The sequence below is a fragment of the Chelonoidis abingdonii genome, chromosome 5 (assembly GCF_003597395.2).
Source record: "Chelonoidis abingdonii isolate Lonesome George chromosome 5, CheloAbing_2.0, whole genome shotgun sequence".
Lineage (NCBI taxonomy): Eukaryota > Metazoa > Chordata > Testudines > Testudinidae > Chelonoidis > Chelonoidis abingdonii.
The window spans coordinates 123,507,114-123,527,798 of NC_133773.1; the positions used below are offsets into that span (position 1 = coordinate 123,507,114).

The following is a 20,685-nucleotide window of genomic DNA, read 5'->3' on the forward strand; positions in this document are numbered from 1 at the left end:
CCAGTAATGTTGCATTACACAGGCAATAACTAAATGTTCTATCGTATACTCCAGTCAAGAGTGTCTCTCTCTCCTTGCCAAAGTGCAATGCACTGTACAGAAAAAATGAAGGCTACAATTAGGGCTTTTTAAAAAGTGATCCACGCTGAAGATAGATTTGATCTCACCTTGGTAGAGCACAGCCATGTGTTTACTTAAAGACCACAGTCCATACAGAGCACTAAGGTGCTTTAGCACAGGCTGGAGCGTAGATGGTGTGTCGGGATCATGAGTGTATTCATGATACCTTTGTAAGACTGTTTGCTCGATGAAAGCGATGGCTAACGAACGACAATAGTATACCTTAAGAAATAGAAAAGGATTAAATAACATGTTGACAAACAAAACACAAAAGGGCCAGATCCTTAGCTGCTATAAAATGGCACAGCAACATTGAAGTTAATGGAGTTATGCCGATTTACACCAGCTGACAATCCTGCTCAAGTTTTAACGAATAAACAAGACTCTCTGGGAAGTGTGCACCTAGGGAAGTGCTTTCAAATTGTGCATTTCAAATGTCTGTTTGGCTAGGGACAATTAGGTTTTTCGGAAAGGCAATGAACATATCTACCACAACTGGAAATAAGGTTCCTAATTCTCCACCATCTCCTAACTTGTACAGTCACTTCTACCTGTCCAATGTTAAGGCAAAACTGATGTATAATATGCTACCATTCTGACCTGGCAGCATTTCACACCCACTTTGTACAGGTGTAAATGACTACAGAAGGTGGAAGACAGTTGAGAATCAGGTCCAAGGTCTTGTTAATGCCCACTGAGCTCGAATAGAAAATGCTATAGAAATTAATATGAATGATACCAGTAGGGTTCTATAGAAATTATTCTAAAATCAATAGTACTGAATAGAGACTGCTCTCCTTCCCATAAATTGTTTTAAACCATCTTATGGAATTCTTTAGCAGGGATAGAATTTTCTACTAAATTATAGGAAAAGGAAGGGTCTGATCCTATAAACATTATTGGACATAATGCTTACTAGTCCCCATTGACTCTAATGTTGTTTGAAAGAATGACACAACTAACCCTTTGCTCTTACCCTATTAGCAAGGTAAAAAAAAAACACTACCTCTTACAATATTTCTAATACACAGGATAAAAATATAGGGACTGATTATTTGCATAGGAAGCTTTGGTAGCTTTTATATAGCCACTTGAACTGGAATACAATTTAAATTTGAAACAGGTTGTTATATGAATGAATATGTATTTGAAAGCTGAATAGGAAGATGTTTGTGTTATAAGAGTTTGTTACACTGCTCTCAATTGTTTCCTACAGGCATTAATTTCGTATTATTCAACTTGTTGGGTTTGTTCTATGTTCAGTAAATCACAGTTGGTCAGTTTCTTTTAAATCACTGCAATAGACAGCCTATTTAAAAAAACAAAATCCTATTCCAAATAATTCCACTCTCTTTGTATAGTTCTTCAATAGCACCCTTGATCAGTGTCACTACCAGAGATAAGCCTGAACAACAAAAACCACATCTGACCACCCATAAAACTTTGGGAGGGGAGAGAGATTTTTTCACCCTCATTGGTTGGATCTGAATTTAGATCAGAATTTCATGATTAGACCAATTCTCTAGTCACAGTCAACTGTGTCTCAATATCCCTGTTGGTGCCTTGAGAATGAGTCCCCCCCACCCACGACTTCTTCCTACTTTATAAGCCCAGTCTTGTAGTCCTGCATTTTTCCTATTAACTTTGTGGCTGAGAACAAATGGACAGGACTCCCTTCTGAGCCTGTTAATCCTGTTCAGTCAGCATGAGACATCACAGATGAGTGATACAAAGCATTTCCTCCCCTGCTACCCTGGGCTGTCCAGTGAACTCTCAACTCACCATAGCCCAGGGATAGGCCAGGAATCTGTCCCAGATCTCCTGCTGCATGACTGAACACTACATCATTTCTCTGCCAAGGGGTTGACAGAAAGCGCTTCTTCACACCCTGATGTTTTAAAATCAAATCTACAAAGGTCTCCAAAGCTTCATGATGCTAATCATTTTCAGATGTATTTAATGAACATTATTTACAAGAAAAATCCTCCCCTGTGCTGCACAAGCATTGTAGGGAGGGAAGAGAGTCTAATGAATACAAGGAAGAAGTAGGGCAGGGTACCTCTATATTGCTCAGCTTCTTAACACACTTGGCTATGCACCACATTCCTAAAGGGGCGTAGTCATTGGGTAATGGGCCACACCAGATGGAATCATAGTTGTATTTATGCTGTCAGTAGTAAGCGCCAGCCAGGGGACATGTTGTTCACAATCTGATACTGACCCAGCAAAGTAGACATTTATCTCTTATTCTAAGCTGTTGCTCAGATGAAGGCTCTGATGGTGGTTACTTCTACCATAGCTTTTGCAAAGTCCCAACCAGCAGAGCTATCCTGGGCGGTGGAAGCCTGGGTGAAGCCAGGTCTTCTCTACTTGGATACAGAGTTGAGTGTTTCTTGTTGTAAGTTTTCAATGTACTTTGCAGGTAAGGTTGGCTGCCTCCAGTAGCAGATCCCCCTCAGGAATAACAAATGCCAAGAATTCTGTGCTTTGGGTTCCGGCCAGTTTTGTTCACTGAGGAGAGAGATGGATGGGGAAGTGCTGCAGGCTGTGATTTGGAGCCATGCCCTCCTTGGCTGTTAAAATCTTGTTAGGGGACAGTGGATCCACTCGTGGTATGACTGTCAATGTTTCCTTTTCACTTTCCAGTACTGTCAGTCTGGTATCTGTCATGAGGGCTCTGCATTTGAATTATAGACATTAGAGATGGAAAAGACCTATTAGGTCATCTAGTCCATCTACCTGCCAGAACAGGATTCTTTCCTACAGTATGTATTTGGCCACAAATGCAGCATAATAAGTAGATGTACTAATTAGGAGTGGTAGTGAATTTAATAGTAGTAGATATAATCTTCAAAAGAGGAGTTAAAAATTAAGATTAATTTGAATTTATTACACAACTATGTCTGCACGGTTCTGACGGAAACTACGTTTTGAAAGATTTTAGTGATCCTAATTGTCCTCCTTTAATACAATGCACATGGATGGGAATCATTTTTATTAGTTACTATGATTTGCTGCTTTATGAATGACAGAAGGATAAAGGAAACAAGAGCTGGCAAACTTGGAGGAAAACAGACAGTAAATAAGGTAGGACTTTGAATAAATTGTTACCTGACTGTTGTTTCTTGCTTCAAAATCACTACTCCCAGTCTGTTTCTCGTGGCTCAATTTCAGGGCACTTTCTCGGAGCAGGTAACAAACCAGCCATTTATATGCAGCTAATGGAACTGAAAGACAGAAGAAATTTTCCACGTGGTAAAGAGAGGAAAACTGAAATATTGCATGTTGATGCTCCTATTGCTAGTAATCACAAACAGAACTGACTTTATTCTAAACTCATGTGTAGCAGAGTGGATCTCTGCTCCGGCCCTGAAGGGGTTAAAGACAGCCCAGAGAAGGGGCTGGGGCTGGAGAAAGCAGCCTTTTAGGCTGGGCTGATTGGGGGAAGTGGCAGCAGCTGGGGCCTCACCCCAAACTGAGCAACAGGCCCTTATAAAAGGCAGAGAAGCCAGGAGCACAGACAGTCTCCTTCTGCCTGTGGAGAGAGAAGGGCCTGGCTGCATAGAACTGGACAAGGTACCTAGAGTAAAGCAGTGCTGGGGAAAGGCAGAGGAGCTGGGGAGCTCCTGCCTGGAAAGCCCCAGGCTGTGGGCTAGGATTAGGCCAAGAGGTACTGGGGTTGTAGGGTGCAACCCAAGAGTAGGCCAAGGCAGCAGGTCCAAACCCCTTTGCTGATGATGAGTGGCTGATACTGCAGTCTGCCCCAGGGTGTGGGGCTAGACAATGACTAGCAGTAGCCAATACTGAGGCAAAGTGGGGATGGGGGGGGGCGGTTCCCAGGAGGGGGAAACCCCAAAGAGAAAGGAGTTACTGCCAGGGGGGCAGAACCCCATGTAAAAGGGCACTGGAGTCCAGGGAGGGACACGGGGCCAGAGCAGAGGACAGGCGGATCACCGGCCTGCAGAGGGCGCTCCGACCTGGAATTTGAGCTAATTCCCGAAGTAACCAATAGGAGGCGCCGCAGGGATGAAAGCCACCCGTTTACACATGTTATTTGGGACAGACACTGGATTCCTGTTAGAGGCTTATATAAATCAATTAAAAAAAAGTTGTCAGGGAGCCAGTTGTGACCCTTTTTCTCTGCAACCTGACCCTAGCAATGAGGAGCTGGTCTAACTTATCCCACTGATGTAAGGTCCCTGAATGACTTATGTCAGTGGAAGGCAGGCATAGTAAAGCTCCGCTCTGCCATGACCCTTCCCTGCTTTCAGCCTTCACCACCCTTTCTCCAACATCCTGGAGGTGGGTGTGGGCAGCTTTCACAGGAGGAACTATGCCACCTCCACCAGCTTGTGACCACTGGAGAGTTGCCCTTTGCTAAGGGAATGCTCTGCTGGCAACTCATTGCCACAGAACAGCAACTTTGAAGTGCCTGACTGGGGCAAAGTTGCCAAGAGAATCCTGACCATAGTCTTTGAAATAAGAATAAACAAGGTCTTGCCCACATACATTCATTAAATATCCCATGACGCTTTTCACAAGAATGGGTTGTTTCCTGTAACAGAGTCAAATTCTCAGTTTATTATTTATATTCTGCCTTCCTACTGGTTCAATCTCATAAAGTATTTTCTCTTCCTCTTCTAAAGCTCAATCCTGAAAGGTGCTGTGTATCTCCTTGCATTGAGGATAGCCAACATCTTGTGTGTTGAGCCTTTAAAAGTTGTGGCGTGACTGTATATGCCATTAAACTGTTGCCATGTTCCACCCATATGTGGCTGTATTTAAGTGGCAAGTGAAGTAACCACTGCAGAGCAGTTTGTTAAATTTTTAAAGCACTCTGGGATTATTAGGGAAGCAGGTATTACAGTGTACATATGGGCATGCTTAGTGTTGAGAAAAAGAAGACCAAGGGGGCACTTTATAACCATCTTCAAATACATTAAGGACTATTATAAAGAGGATGATGATCAATTGTTCTCCATGTCTAGTGATGATAGGACAAGAACTAATGAGCTTAATCCGTAGCAAGGGAGATTTAGGTTAGGTATCAGGACACACTTTCTAACTATAAGGATAGTTAAGTACTGGAATAAGTTACCTAGGGAGGTAGTGGAATTCCTCTCATTGGAGGCTTTTAAGAACAGGTTAGAAATACACCTGTTAGGAATGGTGTAGGTACACTTGGTCCTACCTCAGTATGGGGTGGGGTTGGGGGAGGCATGCCTAGATAACCTCTCAAGGTCCCTTCCTGTTCTACATCTCTGTGATTCTTGGGCCTGGTCTACACTAGGCAGGGGGATCGACCCAAGACACACAACTTCAACTACGAGAACAGTGTAGCTGAAGTCGATGTTTCTTAGGACGACTTACCTCACGGCGCGGGGTCGACTGCCGCTGCTCCCCCATTGACTCCGCTTCCACCTCTCACTGTGTACAGGAGTCGACAGAGCGATTGGGGATCGACTTATCATGTCTAGTGTAGACATGATAAATCGATCCCCGATAGATCGATCACTACCCGCCAATCCGGCAGTGTAGACATACCCTTGGCTAAATCCTGGTGGGGCCTAAATCCTAGTCAGAGACTTAGTCCAATGCTATTAAATTACTTCTAATAGAAAATTAATACAGATGAACAGATTTAGTTTTTTTTCCAACTGTGATTTGGCTGCTTCAGTAGGTATTAACTGATGAGACAAAAATGTGCTTAGTTATTAGTTTGTGCTGTCCAGCATGTCACAAGCTTGAGTTTTACCACAAAGACAAAACAAACAATCATTTCAGCAAGTCTTTCTTCTAAGCCTTTGCATTTTGAAGCTAGTCAGATGTTAAGTTTTTGTCATAACTATTGAGGCATTATCTCACTTGGAGCTCTGCATCATTACCGAGACTGCAGTAATCCCAGTATTTCTTCATTCAATTAGCTAAGCACTGAAGCAGTTATTTGGATTCCAGGAAACAAGCAGATTGCCTGTTAATGACATCTATAAATTAAGGTTAAATTTCTACCCACAATAAATTCTCAGTTTTATAGATTCACTTTTGTCTTAAATCCTCATATAGATCTAATTCCCTCTCATTTCCCCTTAGGGGCCAATTTGGGTAAATAGCAGCAATAAGATCGTGGGAATGGCATGTACTGTCTTTCTTAATCTGAGTATAGCAGAGAAAACTAAGCCAACTGCTTAAGCTCTTTTCTCACTGTTTCTCCATTTTTTCCAACCAAACCAAAGACAATTATTACACAGTGACATACTTTGTGCATATTGTACTATTCAAAAAGTTGCCCTGCTCTACACTGTTCTAACTCACATGCACTTTCCCTATAAAGCTATTTCAAGACCCCAGTCTAATTACATCAAATGGAGATCTGACCCATATAAGAGTCCCTGGCCTTGTCTACACTACACAGTTTTGTCAACAAAAGTCAGGTTTTGTAGACAAAACAGTGGACGTGTACACACAACAATGTTCCTCCTACTGATTTAACTCTCCTGCTACACCAACAGAATAAAACCACCTTGACGAGTGACATAGAGCTTTTTGGGACAAAGTTACAGTGACACAGTGTCAGTGTAACTTGTTTGTTACCCTAAATGGCCTCTGGGAGGTGTCCCACAATGCCCATCGTGACCACTCTGGTAAGCAGTTTCTAGTCTGCAAACGTACTCAGGCATGTGCTCCTCCCACTTTAAAGAATTTTTGAAATTCCACCTCTTGTTTGCTCAAAGTGGACAGCTCATATCGCATCTTCCCAGTTGACCATGCTGGCTTTCCGCAACAAACAGGCTCCTGCGTGGAGTACAATGGAAATTGCTGGATCTGTTGGGTCTGTTTGGAGAGGAGGATGTATAGTTGTAGCTCCAATCCAGCCACAGGAACATTGACACCTATGAGCAAATTACTCGTGGCACGGATGAAAAGGGAAAAAAAAGGGACACGTAGCAGTGCCATGCTAAGATAAGGGAGCTAAGGCAGGTGTACCAGAAGGCACGAGAGGCCAACCATTGCTCTGGTGTGCTACCAAAAACATGCTGCTTCTACAAGGAGCTGCATACCATCCTCAGCAGTGACCCCCACCTCCCCTGCCAAGAGCCCTGTGGATACTTTGGGGGGACTGGAGGCAGTAGCCAGCAGAGTCAGCCCTAAGGAGGTCGAGTTGGAGAAGGATGTGGGACAGGCGACAGGCTCGTCTGGTGGCATGGCAAGCCAGGACCTCTTTGACTCCAGAGTGTTCTAGCCAGGCCCAGCAGTCCAGCTCTGGTGTGCCTGAAGCAGGAGTTGGGAGCTCTGATGAGTACTCATTTTACTTTGATACTGCATGGTTGCATAAGGTAGAGGTGTCTTTTATTTTGCTACATGGTGCATGTGGGGAAGGGACTGAAATTAACAACACTAGGTATTGTTTGCATCTGCTTCACATTTCCCTGGGCAGCTATGCAGTGCAGGTCTTGCAAAACAGTTTGTTAATGCACACTAGGATCTCCTGGGAATCCTCAATAGAGATAAAACGGTTACTCATCTTCTTGTAACTGCTGTTCTTCGAGATGTGTTGTTCACATCCATTCCAATCAGGTGTGTGCGCATGCCATGTGCAGGGTCATTAGAAATTTTTTCCCTTAGCAGCTTCCATGGTTCAGTTCTTTCTTACTGTTCGAACTCTCACTTGCTTTGCAAGTATTCCCTTAGCTTAGTTATCTAGTTCTCTTTTTTCAGAATAGTGTTACTAGGCGCTTGTAGCGAAAACCACCCAGATCCTTTGTCCCATCTTGCACATACGCCCTTGGGTCAAACTCACCATGATTAGAGCTCTGGCTGTGCTTGCCAAGAAAAAGTGAGAAAGAGGCGTATGTAACTTTTATGCTTTTATGATTAAAGACTATGAGTGAAATCACAATACTGACTCTGTGTATTGTTTCTTTTGCTGACACAGATGTGCCCTTGAAGGCCAGCTCCTACACACTGGCAGAGCGCCTCTGTCAGATAAGGAGGTGAATGAGGAAAAGTGAGGGCAGTTCTCATTTTGTAGTCCTTGTGCTGTAGGGCGGGTATAGCTCTGCACAGAGTTCAAGGAAGGTGGCTTTATGCATATGAAAGTTCTGCAGCCACTGCATATCATCCCATATCTGCATCACAATCTGATCCCACCACTCAGTGCTTGTTTCCCGAGTCTAGTAGCAACAATCCATCGTGTGCAGCTGTTCCGTGAATACCAACACCAATCTTGAATTGTTTCTTTCCATGGCACACAACAGCTCATGAAATACTGCAGGATCAGCAGTTCATATCACTTATCACTAGACTGGTGAGCAGTGCAGGATCCATGCTTTCAGGCAGAGATGGCAGGCGCAAAGTTTACAGAGGCAGTTGAAAAATGGTCTGAAATGCATTGGAAGACCCGGGAATTTTGGGATGGAGAAAACTCCTAGAACTCTTAGTAGGAGAAGGTGATGATTTGCACAGTGGGATAGCTATTTACAGTGCACTGCTCTCTCTTTCGGTGCAGGAAGCATTGTATAAACATGCACAAGCGATGTAATTACAGCAGTTTATGATAATTGACGTAACTTAAGTCTACTCAAATCTGTAGTGTAGACATGGCCTTTTCTAAAAACAATACAATATTGGAGGACAACTACCAACAAAAACAACTTTAGCGGAACAAGAATAACACTTTACTTGAAGAATACATGCAAGCCAACATTGCATGAAACCATTTTGTCTAGCAATTTCATGCTAGAATTCAGTTTGCATGTTTTGTGCCAATGAGACATATTAAGAAATGAAAATTTGGTCCCTAGTAAATTGCAATGTGCATCACACAACATAAATAAATAGTAAAATGCAATTTGATGGAGAATATGTTATAAGAAAAGAAAGTATCAAAGGGGTAGCCGTGTTAGTCTGAATCTGTAAAAGCAGCAGAGAATCCTGTGGCACCTTATAGACTAACAGACGTTTTGGATCATGAGCTTTCGTGGGTGAATACCCACTTCGTCAGATGAACGTCAGAAAAAACACTGGATCAGGTGAGAATTCAAATGTTCAGCGTCGCGTTTATCAGATCCAGAGCTGGATGAATAATACAGAAACTCTGTAAATTTTCATATAGTATCTTACTATTTTGAAAAATATCATCTCTATAAGTTGGCTGAAAACAGCAAATATTTGCCAAAAAAATCATACAATGAAAATTTTAAACCAGCTCTGTCGGATTCCCTTGCTGTCTAAAAAGCTGGCTGAAAGGACATAGCACTTCTCTCGGCCACAGAGTCACAGGTAGTCACAATGAACAGCACCTGTTAGTGTGTCTGCTTTGGAATGAAACCAAAAGCAAGAGCTGTGCAAAGGAGGATAAAAACACCCAATCGATCAAGTTAATTCATTTTTAATCTGAATTAATTTACCCTCTAGTTCTCTTGCAGTCAGGATAACACACCATATCATAATAAATAGGCCAGAGGACACATGCTATTAGGGATCATAGAATCATCGGGTTAGAAAAAATAAGAATGCCACACTGGTAGACCAAGGTCATCACCAGCCCAGTATCCTGTCTACCGACATGGCCCAATCCAGGTGCCCTAGAAGGAGTGAACAACGGGTAAATCAAGTGATCTCTCTCCTGCCACCCATTTCCACCCTTTGCAAACAGAGGCTAGGGACACATTCCTTACCCATCCTGGCTATAGCCATGTAACAGATGCCATCAATATTCAGTTCTCTTTTAAGACATACACGATCTAGGAGTCAATAGCTCATTGAAGCGTTATGTGCTTGATGTGTTGCTAGGGTAAAAAAAACAACTTCCTTTTAATTTGTTTTAAATCTGCTGCCCATTAGTTCATTGGTGGCCCTAGTTCTTATTAAGGAACAAGGTAAATAACTTTTCCAATATTCACTTTCTGCACATCACTCATAGATTTATATATCCTCTATCATATCCCCCCTTAGTCTCCTCTCTTTCCAAATGAAAAGTCTAGTCTCTTTAATCCTCCTCATATGGGACCATTCCAAACCCCTAATCATTTTAGTTGCCTTCTACTGAATCTTTTCTAATGCCAGTATATCTTTTTGAGAGAGGAGACATCTTTACGAAGAATTCAAGATGTGATGTACCATGGATTTATATAAGGCAATAAATATCCTGCCGGCTTATCTCTATCCCTTTTTTTAATCCTGTTTGCTTTTTGACTGCTGCTGCAAACTGCGTGGATGTCCTTGAGAACTATCCACAATGACTCCAAGATCTCTTTCTGATTAGTTCTAGCTAAATTAGCCCCATCATATGTATGTAGAGTTGGGGTTACTTTTCCAATGTGCATTACTTTACATTTATCCACATTAATCGCGTTTGCCATTTGTTGCCCAATCCACTTAGTTTGTGAAATCTTTTTGCAGTTCTTCTACAGCGTCTGCTTTGGTCATAACTATCTTGAGCAGTTTAGTAATCATCTGCAAACTTTGCCACCTCACCGTTTACCCTTTTCTGATCATTTATGAATTAAGTTGAATAGGATTGGTTCCAGAACTGACCTTGAGACACCACTAGTTACCCCCCATTCTGAAATTTACCTTTTATTCCTACTCTTTGTCCCTTTAACCAGTTCTCAGTTCCATGAAAGGATCTTCCCTCTTATCCATGAAACTTAATTTACGTAAGAGCCTTGGTGAGGGACCTTGTCAAAAGCTTTCTGGAAATCTAAATACACTAATCTCCACTGGATCCCTTGTCCACATGTTTGTTGACCCCTTCAAAGAACTCTAATAGATGCAAGAAACGATTTCTCCTTAAGAAACCATGTTGACTATTGCTCAACAGTTTACGTTTTTCTGTGTGTCTGAAAATTTTATTCTTAACTATTGTTTCCACTAATTTGCCCGGTACTGACGTTAGACTTACCGGTCGGTAATTGCCGGGATCACCTGTAGAGCCCTTTTTAAATATTGGTGTTACATTAGCTAACTTCCAGTCATTGGGTACAGAAGCTGATTTAAAGGACAGATTAGAAACCATAGTTAATAGTTCCGCAATTTCACATTTGCGTTCTTTCAGAACACTTGGGTGAATGCCATCTGGTCCTGGTGACTTGTTACTGTTAAGTTTATCAATTAATTCCAAAACCTCCTCTAGTGACACTTCAATCTGTGACAATTCCTCAGATTTGTCACCTACAAAAGACAGCTCAGGTTTGGGAATCTCCCTACCATCCTCAGCCATGAAGACTGAAGAAAAAATTTATTTAGTTTCTCCACAATGACTTTATTGTCTTTGAGTGCTCCTTTTGTATCTCAATCATACACGGGCCTCACTGGTTGTTTAGCAGGCTTCCTGCTTCTGATGTACTTAAAAAAACATTTTGCTAATACCTTTTGAGTTTTTGGCTAGCTGTTCTTCAAACTCGTTTTTGGCTTTTCTTATTACATTTTTACACTTAATTTGGCAGTGTTTATGCTCCTTTCTATTTACCTCACTATGATTTGACTTTCACTTTTTAAAAGATGCCCTTTTATATCTCGCAGCTTCTTTTACATGGTTGTTAAGCCACAGTGACTCATTTTTAGTTCTTTTACTGTACATTTAAGTTGGGCCTCTAGTATGGTGTCTTTGAAAAGTGTCCATGTAGCTTACAGGGATTTCACTCTAGTCTCTGTGCCTTTTAATTTCTTTTTAACTAGCCTCCTCATTTTTGCTTAGTTCCCCTTTCTGAAATTAAATGCCACAGTGTTGGGTTGTTGAGGTGTTCTTCCACCACAGGCATGTTAAATGTTGTTATATTATGGTAACTATTTCCAAGAAGTCCTGTTATAGTTACCTCTTGGACCAGATCCTGCGCTCCACTCAGGACTAAATTGAGAGTTGCCTCTCCCCTTGTGGGTTCTTGTACCAGTTGCTCCAAGCAGCAGTCATTTAAAATATCAAGAAATTCTGTCTCTGCATTTTGTCCTGAGATGACATGTACCCAGTCAATATGGGAATAATTGAAATCCCCCAATATTACTGAGTTCTTAATTTTGATAGCCTCTCTAATCTCCCTTAGCATTTCATCGTCACTATCACTGTCCTGGTCAGGTGGTCGATAATAGATTTCTACTGTTATATTCTTATTAGAGCATGGAATTACTATACATAGAGATTCTATGGAACAAGGGTCATCTAGTGTAACCCCCTGCCAAGATGCAGGGCGTGTTGTCTAAAAGGATGTGCCATAGTCTGAGCTCTCTTGAATGGTGTGCGTTCGGATGCATCACTCAATCTCTAATGCTTATAGGTAAGCTGTCTGCTTACAAAAGATGGTGGAAAAACACAGAATGGACAAAGAGAGAGAGAAGAAAAATCAGCTGGCTGGGGGGGAAGGGACAGAGTGAAAATAACTATTTGTATTGAGAAAATAGAAAATGGCTACCTGAGGAGTCCATGCAATCTTCAACACTAGAGGCTGTGAATTTCTGGCCAAGAATATGATTGTAGTCTTCCAAAAAGTTTACTGATCCAAGAGGGGACGCAACAGAAGCTTTATCTGGAATACCAACGATGAATTGATTTGTTACAAAGTCGGTGTCAGAGTATTTTGAGGTAAAACACTATCCTAGGGCTAGGTTCACTCTTTCTTGATAGGCCAGGTGCTGAAATGCCAAAATATTTAGCTTATTACTGCCTAGTGGGGATTCAGCTGAATGAGGTGAGGTGAATAAGTGCTGAGGAGCTGACCTGGCTAGTTGCAAGCTCCCAGTGGAGCGGAGATTGTAGATTCAATACCCATGAATGGGTTTTCCACACCTGGAAGATGTTGGCCAGAATCTGTGCCAGAAATTTGTCCCATGATCTTTTATCCAGAAAACAACAAAATGCTATCGTTAAAATTATTCAGTTAGGCTAAACATTCTGCAACCTGTACTCTCAGTGCCTAGTACCATAGTTCATTTGGAATGACTGACACGGATTCAGATGCTATTTAATGCATATAAGGGTGGTAGGAGATAGATTGCCTTTATATTATTTTTCAAGGACCACAAAGCCCTGCCCTACTCGGTGCAGAAAGCTTCAAATGACTTCCAGTGGACTTGGGAGTTTGAATCTCTAGCAGATAGAGCATCAAGCCCTACATTACTTTTTATCATGTTAATTTTTCAAAACTACCTACTTATAACATGGAAAACAACTAGTTACGACGAGGTCCAGATACTGTGGAGACTGATGGAACAGAAATATAGAGAGAGGGAGATCAAGACATTTGTTTATGAAGGTACCTAGAACGTTATTTATGATCTACAAATAATGATTACATAAATAAATTCTGTCAGTATGAATTATCTCCTAGTCTTATTACCAAATCACCACTAAATCTAAAACAAGATATAGTACTGCATGCTAACCTTGGTGTTTAGCATTCACCCAGCTCAGTAAGTAGTTGCTGGTTTGCTGAAGCAGAACATTATTGTCTCCTTCATAGGTGCAGTTTGGGTCATTGTCATTTCGAATATCACCTAGACGATTCACTTTTAAAAGAAAAGTCACAAATTTTAATACGTAATGTTACTCAATCATTATACAAATATGGGTCAAAAGAACTTGGAAACAATTAGTTTGTGAGTTAAAAAAATAAGAAATCTGAATCAGTTTTCAATACAATATAATTATTATTATCAACAGATGATGCTGAAAAGTTACCCTTTGTTTACCAAACTAAATACATGGGGGCAAATTTTCAGAAGCAAAATATCCATTTTATGAGGGCAATCTGCATGTGCAACATCTGCATCTATATTTCTCCTCCAAATGAACTGCAATGGCACTTTGGATAGTTGTAACTGCCTCATGGCCAGTTCAAATATTACACTTTGCACCTGAAATTCATTTTGTGGGTGCAGATTTTGCATGTGCAAACTGGATCTGTGTGACACTCCATACCTCAAAATAGTACCCTGGAACCCCCATCTTCACCACCGTGATAAGATTATGATATGTTTTGTATAGACAATGCCTTCTGAGATATCATTTAAAAAGTTTTGATCTGTTGAACATTAACATCCTGTTGAATTATATGTGCTATCATTGCATGTGAAGTTATGAAATACTGCTCTGTGTTACTGAAATATGTTGTGAAATGGGGAATGCCCACAGCTAGCCTTTCAGTAGCAACAAAGAAGCAAGTATCTCTGGCCAGACAGGCGTTGATAGCCCATCAGGAAGAATCCACTCTTCCAGAGGCTTCTCAGAGAGAGCAGGTATGCAATGAGGGCTACCTAACCCCTACCTCACAGCAAGTATCTTTCTAGCAGTTGGAAGAAAGTATAAAAGGGGAACAGTGACATCATCACTTGGCCTCTCTCCTCCCCCATCTCAACACCTGGGAGAGCATCTGGAAGACAAAGAGTTTGAACTGGGGAAACTGGTCTCAGGCTGGGAAGGGAATCTAGCCTGTGTATTAAGGACTGTGAGCTGCCTGTAACATGTATTAGGATGAGAAGAGCTATTTGATTCAGATCTTACTTAGGCCATGTCTACACTTACAAACTTAGTGACAGAGCTCTCCTGTTGACATAATAAAACCAGCTCAATGGATGGCGGTAGCTATGTTGGTGGGAGGGGGGTCTCTCACTAATATAGCGCTGTGCACACGAGTGCGTATGCCAGCAAAATGTATGTCGCTCAAGGGGATGTTTTTTTTACACCCTGACTGATAAAAATTTTGCCAACATAAGTGCTAGTGAAGACATGGCCGTAGTCTGTTAAAGTTAGAATTTAGACTGCGTTTCTATTTTTATTTCTTATGTAACCAACTTTGATCTCTATGTCTGCTACTTATAATCATTTAAAATCTATCATTCTGTAGTTAATAAATCTGTTTTATATTTTACCTAAAACTGTGTGGTTTTGGTTAAAGTGCCTGGGAAATTTCAGCTCAGGTTTAAAAGGACTGTTGCACGTCCCTTTGGTGGAGTGACAAACTAATTAATGAGCTTCCACTGTCCAAGAGAGGCTTGAGCAGTGAAAGATAGTATATTTCTGGGGTGACTGCTGGGTATGAGTCTCCACATGCTGATGGCTGAGTGATAATAGCACCTGGAGGGGTTGGTTGTTTGTCACTGGCATAGCACTGTGGGAGACAGCCCAGGCTGGAGGATTAAGGGGGCATAGCGGTCTGGCAGCTCCAGGTTGTACCCTGGGGACACCGTCACAATCTGTAAAAAGGAAGATCAGACCAAAGCCCTTTTGAAAACTTACTGCCACTGATGCATACATTTCTACACAACAAAAACTGTGAAAGAAATGTGCGCAAACAATCTTTAACGGACTGTATCTGTTCAGGAGTTTGTAACTTACTGGCCAGGTAACCATGTCCTCCACAAGCTTCTCGACATTCCTGGGCTGCTTGCTGGGCAGTCCAGGAGGCCAGTGGTTTACCACCAGTAGACAAGGCATGAATCTCACGTCCAATTTCAGCCTTTGTAAAAAATAAGCTAATGGTAAATAATGTTTTTTAAACAAAACAAGTTCAAGAGTACACACAAAAAACTAAGGGTGAAATTCATCCCTGTGACTGCCACAGTCTTTATCAAGACCAGGGATTGAACCAGGTATTAAAAGCCTGAATACCTCTTGAACAAAAAAGAGCCAGGCTCTCTAGCTCTGAGCTGTAAACAGACCCACATCCTCTATGGACTGGTCACAAAAGGAGACGTAATACACACTAACCAGAGTGCAAGGCATATACACCATTTAACTTGACCTGCACAAAGCCCGAGGGTTTAAGCGAGACTGAAGTGATAAACAGTCACTGTGCAGACCTTGACACAGGGGTGAATTCCACCTTAAGTTATTACAAAAATAATTCTATTTACAAAAAGAAAATAAAAAAACTATATAGTCCACTTATGCTGGTCAGAGTCAGGCCCTATACAGGTGCCAAGAGAGAAAAATATTTCCTTTACAGAGATTGCCAAGAAATTCATTGTACTGCTCATTTAACCCACATTTCAGAAATGTTAATATTTTACAGTTAAATTATTTTCAAATGTATTAACTTCAATTGCAAACTTGAGCCTGACTCTGAAAAGATACTGTTCTGGCTTATGACAGAAACTCTCTGTCATGTATCTTATGCAGTGTCAATTTCAGTTGACCAAAACTGAATCTTCATTAAGGCAATGCAGAGAGACAAGGTGGATGAAGTAATAACTTTTATTGGACCAACTTCTGTTGGTGAAAGAGACAAGCTTTTGATCTTACACAGAGCTCTTCTTCAGGTCTGGGAAAGGTACTCTATGTGTCACAACTAAATACAAGGTGGAACAGATTGTTTAGTATAAGTAGTGCATATTGCAAGAGCCTATTGAAGGTGCAGTGACCAGTCCATAGAGGATGTGGGTCTGTTTACTTAGGCCCCCATTCAAGAAGAAACATCTCTGTTTTGGAAAGAACTTGAATGTATGCTTAAATCCCATTGAAGTCATCAGAACATAAACCCGTAATCAATTAACTGCTTTCCTGGCCTTTAACACTAACATTTCTCCCCTCTTCCCCTCATTTCTGAGCCACTTCTGTATACAGGTCATTTGTTCAATAATTGGAAGTTTAGTGCATTGAAAACCCGAGTTGCAATTAAAAGGAAATGTATAAACATCTCACCTGTCTTGGACTCTTATCCTTCATCAGAAGGCCTATGTGAAATTCTATGAAGTTCATGAACAAAGACTTGGCAAAATGGTCTAAGGCGTATGTAGCTGCCAGATAGGGAAGCAGACGCCACTGCTGGAATGAAAATTAAATCTGTGTGAGGGAAGGTTGATATATACATATTATTAGGGGCTTTTCCAAGGATACTCAGAACCCCTATGGTATATTGTTTCAGTTTCTAGAAAACGACCATATTTCAACTTCAATCTTCTAATTATTAAGCATCTGCCCTCCCACCCCCCAATACCCTATCCAAATACAGACTATATTGTTTGTGGTTATGTTCAATTAGTAATTAGAGCTGGATGTGAAACAATTTGCCTGTCCCACAAAAATTAGAGATTTCAAAAAAAAAAACCAAAAACATCCCATCCCAAATCAAGACAAGTCAACTTTTCATAAACCAAAATCCCCATCCCGTCAATAATAATAATAATAATTCGGGTCAATTGAAACATTTCAATAATTTTGAAATGTTTTGATTCTGTTTTTGTTTATTTCCTCCCATAATTAGTTTAAATGAAAAGTCACTCTGAACCAGAAGACTGGAGTTTTACATTTCAAACATAATTTTGACAATTTAAAAACTTCTTTGGATTGAGAAATTTGTTGTAATCAACCCTCTCCAGTGAACAGTTATGGTTTTGACAAATTGGCATTTTTCAATGAAAAATGTTAAATTGAAAAATTCCCAACTAGCTATTTTTGCAATGGCTCTTTAAATCAGTAAAGTAAATGAACCTTCTTCACAGGGATGCTAAGGGTGATGCCATCCAAGTTCATGATTCCTATTAATTTTTGATAACATCAGATTAAACCAGCATATTCATTCAATGAAATTCTTTGGGTGCAGAGACCATCTTTTTATCCTGTGTTTGTACAGCTTCTGACATGGGCTACAGCAATACAAATAATTGTTTCTATATTTTCAAAGGTTAATAAAGAAAAAAGGCTAAAGTAATGCACACAAACATGCTAACGAACTGTGCATTGATAAAACCAACGGTAAGGTGGAGGGAATTCTTCTTATTGTTTTCTTGAATACCCACAATGTTGTAGACAATGTTTTCACACAAACACCCTACCCCAAGAGCTTTCAATTGAAGATGACAAGCCAAATCAAAAGGAGAGAAAGAGAAATATAATCAAGAGTTACAGGTGTTATATAATTGTGCACATCATTTGTTAAATAATTTACACTTCAGTGGTATCTGACTGTGATGATTAGTTGTCTCTTGACAGCCTCAAGGAAGAAGTGGTTCTTGAGGATGATCTAGAGTACAGCCCTTATGGGTCAGATGAAGGAAGGTGCTCCATGAAGACGGGACAACATGGAAGTAGGTGCAACATTGGTTGTGGGAGATGTGGAAAAGAGGGTAGTCAGAGACTATGGAAGAAATGAAATGAGACCAAAGCAAATAAATCGAGAGGGGCAGAGCTGTGAGGACCTTGAAGGTCAGGATGAGAATCTTGAATTTGATGCAGTGGAGTAGTAAAAGCCAGGAGAAGGATTAAGCAGATGGGGTGACGTGATCAGAACAACAGGTGAGTAAGATGATCTTAGCAGCTGCATTGGGAACAGACTGGAAAGATGATGTCAATGTAGAGCAGACCAACACAAAAGAAAGCATGATGAAAGTTGATATGGACCCAGAGTTTCTGAAAAGTAACAATAAGCTCCCTCCCACCAGTGTCAGAAATTTGCTTCTAAGAGCTCAACAATGTATTGGGGTTTCAGTATTCCAGGGTCTGATTTTTATTTACATAAAGCCAGTTTACACCACTCTGGCAGTGAGCAGTGTGAGCTTTAAGGCCTCTTTACATTGCCAGAGTGATGTAAAGGGGCCTAAGGGCTTGTCTACAATTACACTGCAGCAGCAGCTAGTGCTCAGTGAAGATTCAACCAGTGCTGCTGGGAGAGATTCTCCCATTGTCCCAGGTACTCCATCTCCCTGAGAGACAGTAGCTACCTTGGTGGGAGAAGCCCTCCCAATGACATAGCTCCGTCTACAGTGTGGGTTATGTGAGTATAACTATGTGGTCAGGGGTGTGGTTAGAGAAGTTGGTAGTGTAGACCACGTCTTACTGAGAATCAAGCCTTCGGAACTCTATAGGGCCAGACATTCAGCTGGTGTAAACTACTGTAACTTCATTGTTTTCAATGCAGATTTGCATGTGCTGAGGATCTTGCTTTATATTTGAATACATTCCCTAGATTTGAATGAAATGTCACATTGTAGATTTAAGTAGTACCTGCATTTGGTATTCCAGGACTGGTATTTCTTCTTCATCTGTTGGTCCAAACTGACGGCGTGTGGCTGAGAAGCGAATGGCTATTGATAAGGCAAGCTTTAAATTAACCACAGACATGCCTATGATCATAACTCTACCACTGGACAGAGCCCCAAGAGAAGCGCCAAAACGTTGCTTGAGATCCTGAGGGAATAAAAGACACGCTAAATGGGCAGGTTCAGCCATTCCATAACTTCATAACTGCACTACCTGCAACATCAGAATCCTGGTAGTTATGTCAAATGTTATACTTTCAAGGAGTTAGCACCCATTGACTTTAATGGCAAATGCATGGCTAAAACCCCATTCAGCCCCGAAAATATAAGGGAGCAGTTAATAGATTTGAAAAAAAAAATACAAACAATTCCTTCATAGTATATTTAATGGACTGGATTTATTGCACACACAGTGAATTTCATACCTTAAATGAGCTAACGTATACTCCCTCTTCTGTGACATCTCCAGTTCTGTTCAATACGTTTTCTTTAGGTATCTTGACATTGTGAAACATAGCAAATCTGTTCAAGTAAATAAATATATTAATAATAAAACAGGCAGATTTATCACAACATAGCTTGGGTATATGCCCCAACAGACTGCCATGATGAATTAATGGCTGCATGAAGATTTAATGCACATCAGTGAACTGAAAATAATATCACTACACAGGTATTTTTAGGGTCAGATTCTGCCACAGAGAGGATGATGCCTGTGAGAATACAGGTCTCCACATAAAAAGGTTCTATGAAATGCAAGCTGGGTAAGTTTTTTGTCTTTTTTTTTCTTATGTTAAATTTGGAAATAAATATTATGCCTTCAGGAAAGACCCTCACCTGTATTTTCTTTCTGCTGAGTCATTCAACCAGCTAATATTTAAAATATAATGTCCTGTGATTATCTTTAAAAGGAAGAGATTTTGCAGAAGGAAAAGCAATGAGAGGAAGGACTGTCTTATGGTTAAGACACTAGAGATGGACTTATGCAAGCGATTTCACTCTGTGCCTCAGTTTCTCATCTGAATACGAATGGGGACAATGAAACCTTTGTCTACCTTGTTGTATCTATTGGGTTTCTGGGAAGCGGGCGGGCAGAAGCCCGCCCACTGCTAAAGGATCCCCACCCGCAGCCTAAGGGGAGGACCCACAGGACCTCAGAAACCCACTGATTCTACCTTGTTGTATCTATTGGGTTCCTGGGAAGTGATTCTACCTTGTTGTAGCAGGGTTGTTACCCCACTCCTGCCCTGAAAGGGCTTAAAACAGCCCTGGGGGAAGGTTGTGGCTGGGAGCTGCTAAACTGGGCTGATTGGGAAGTGGCTGCAGCTGGGCCACACCCCGTCAGGCCACAGCTGGCCTGTATAAAAAGGCTGTGAGCCAGGAGCCCAAACAGTTTCTTTCTGGTGGTAGAGGAAGCTGGGCCTGGCTGCAGGGTGTCAGAGACAGGGTACCTGAGTGAAGCAGGGCTGGGGAAAGGCTGGAGAGCTCTAGCTTGGAAAGCCCCAGGCTGTGGCCTAGCATTGGGCTAAAAGGTACTGGGGGTTGCAGAGGGCAGCCTAGGAGTAGGCAAAGGTAGCAGGTCCAAACCCAACCTTG

General features: G+C 41.3%; 1 protein-coding gene across 5 annotated transcripts in view; it reads right to left on the reverse strand.

Moving 5' to 3' along the window:
• ACOX3 (acyl-CoA oxidase 3, pristanoyl) overlaps positions 1-20,685 on the reverse strand; it is a 66,430-nt gene that overhangs the window by 8,476 nt on the left and 37,269 nt on the right. For 3 of the 5 annotated variants that reach the window (XM_032767218.2, XM_075066615.1, XM_075066614.1), the window contains 8 exons: positions 19,515-19,611; positions 19,055-19,237; positions 16,754-16,876; positions 15,449-15,569; positions 13,498-13,620; positions 12,528-12,641; positions 3,232-3,347; positions 168-342 (listed from right to left, as the gene is read on the reverse strand). In XM_032767218.2, the coding sequence (XP_032623109.2) occupies positions 168-342; positions 3,232-3,347; positions 12,528-12,641; positions 13,498-13,620; positions 15,449-15,569; positions 16,754-16,876; positions 19,055-19,237; positions 19,515-19,611 (1,052 nt within the window). The remainder of the gene's footprint in view (positions 1-167; positions 343-3,231; positions 3,348-12,527; positions 12,642-13,497; positions 13,621-15,448; positions 15,570-16,753; positions 16,877-19,054; positions 19,238-19,514; positions 19,612-20,685) is intronic. The other 2 variants (XM_032767219.2, XM_032767220.2) reach the window with 2 other exon arrangements.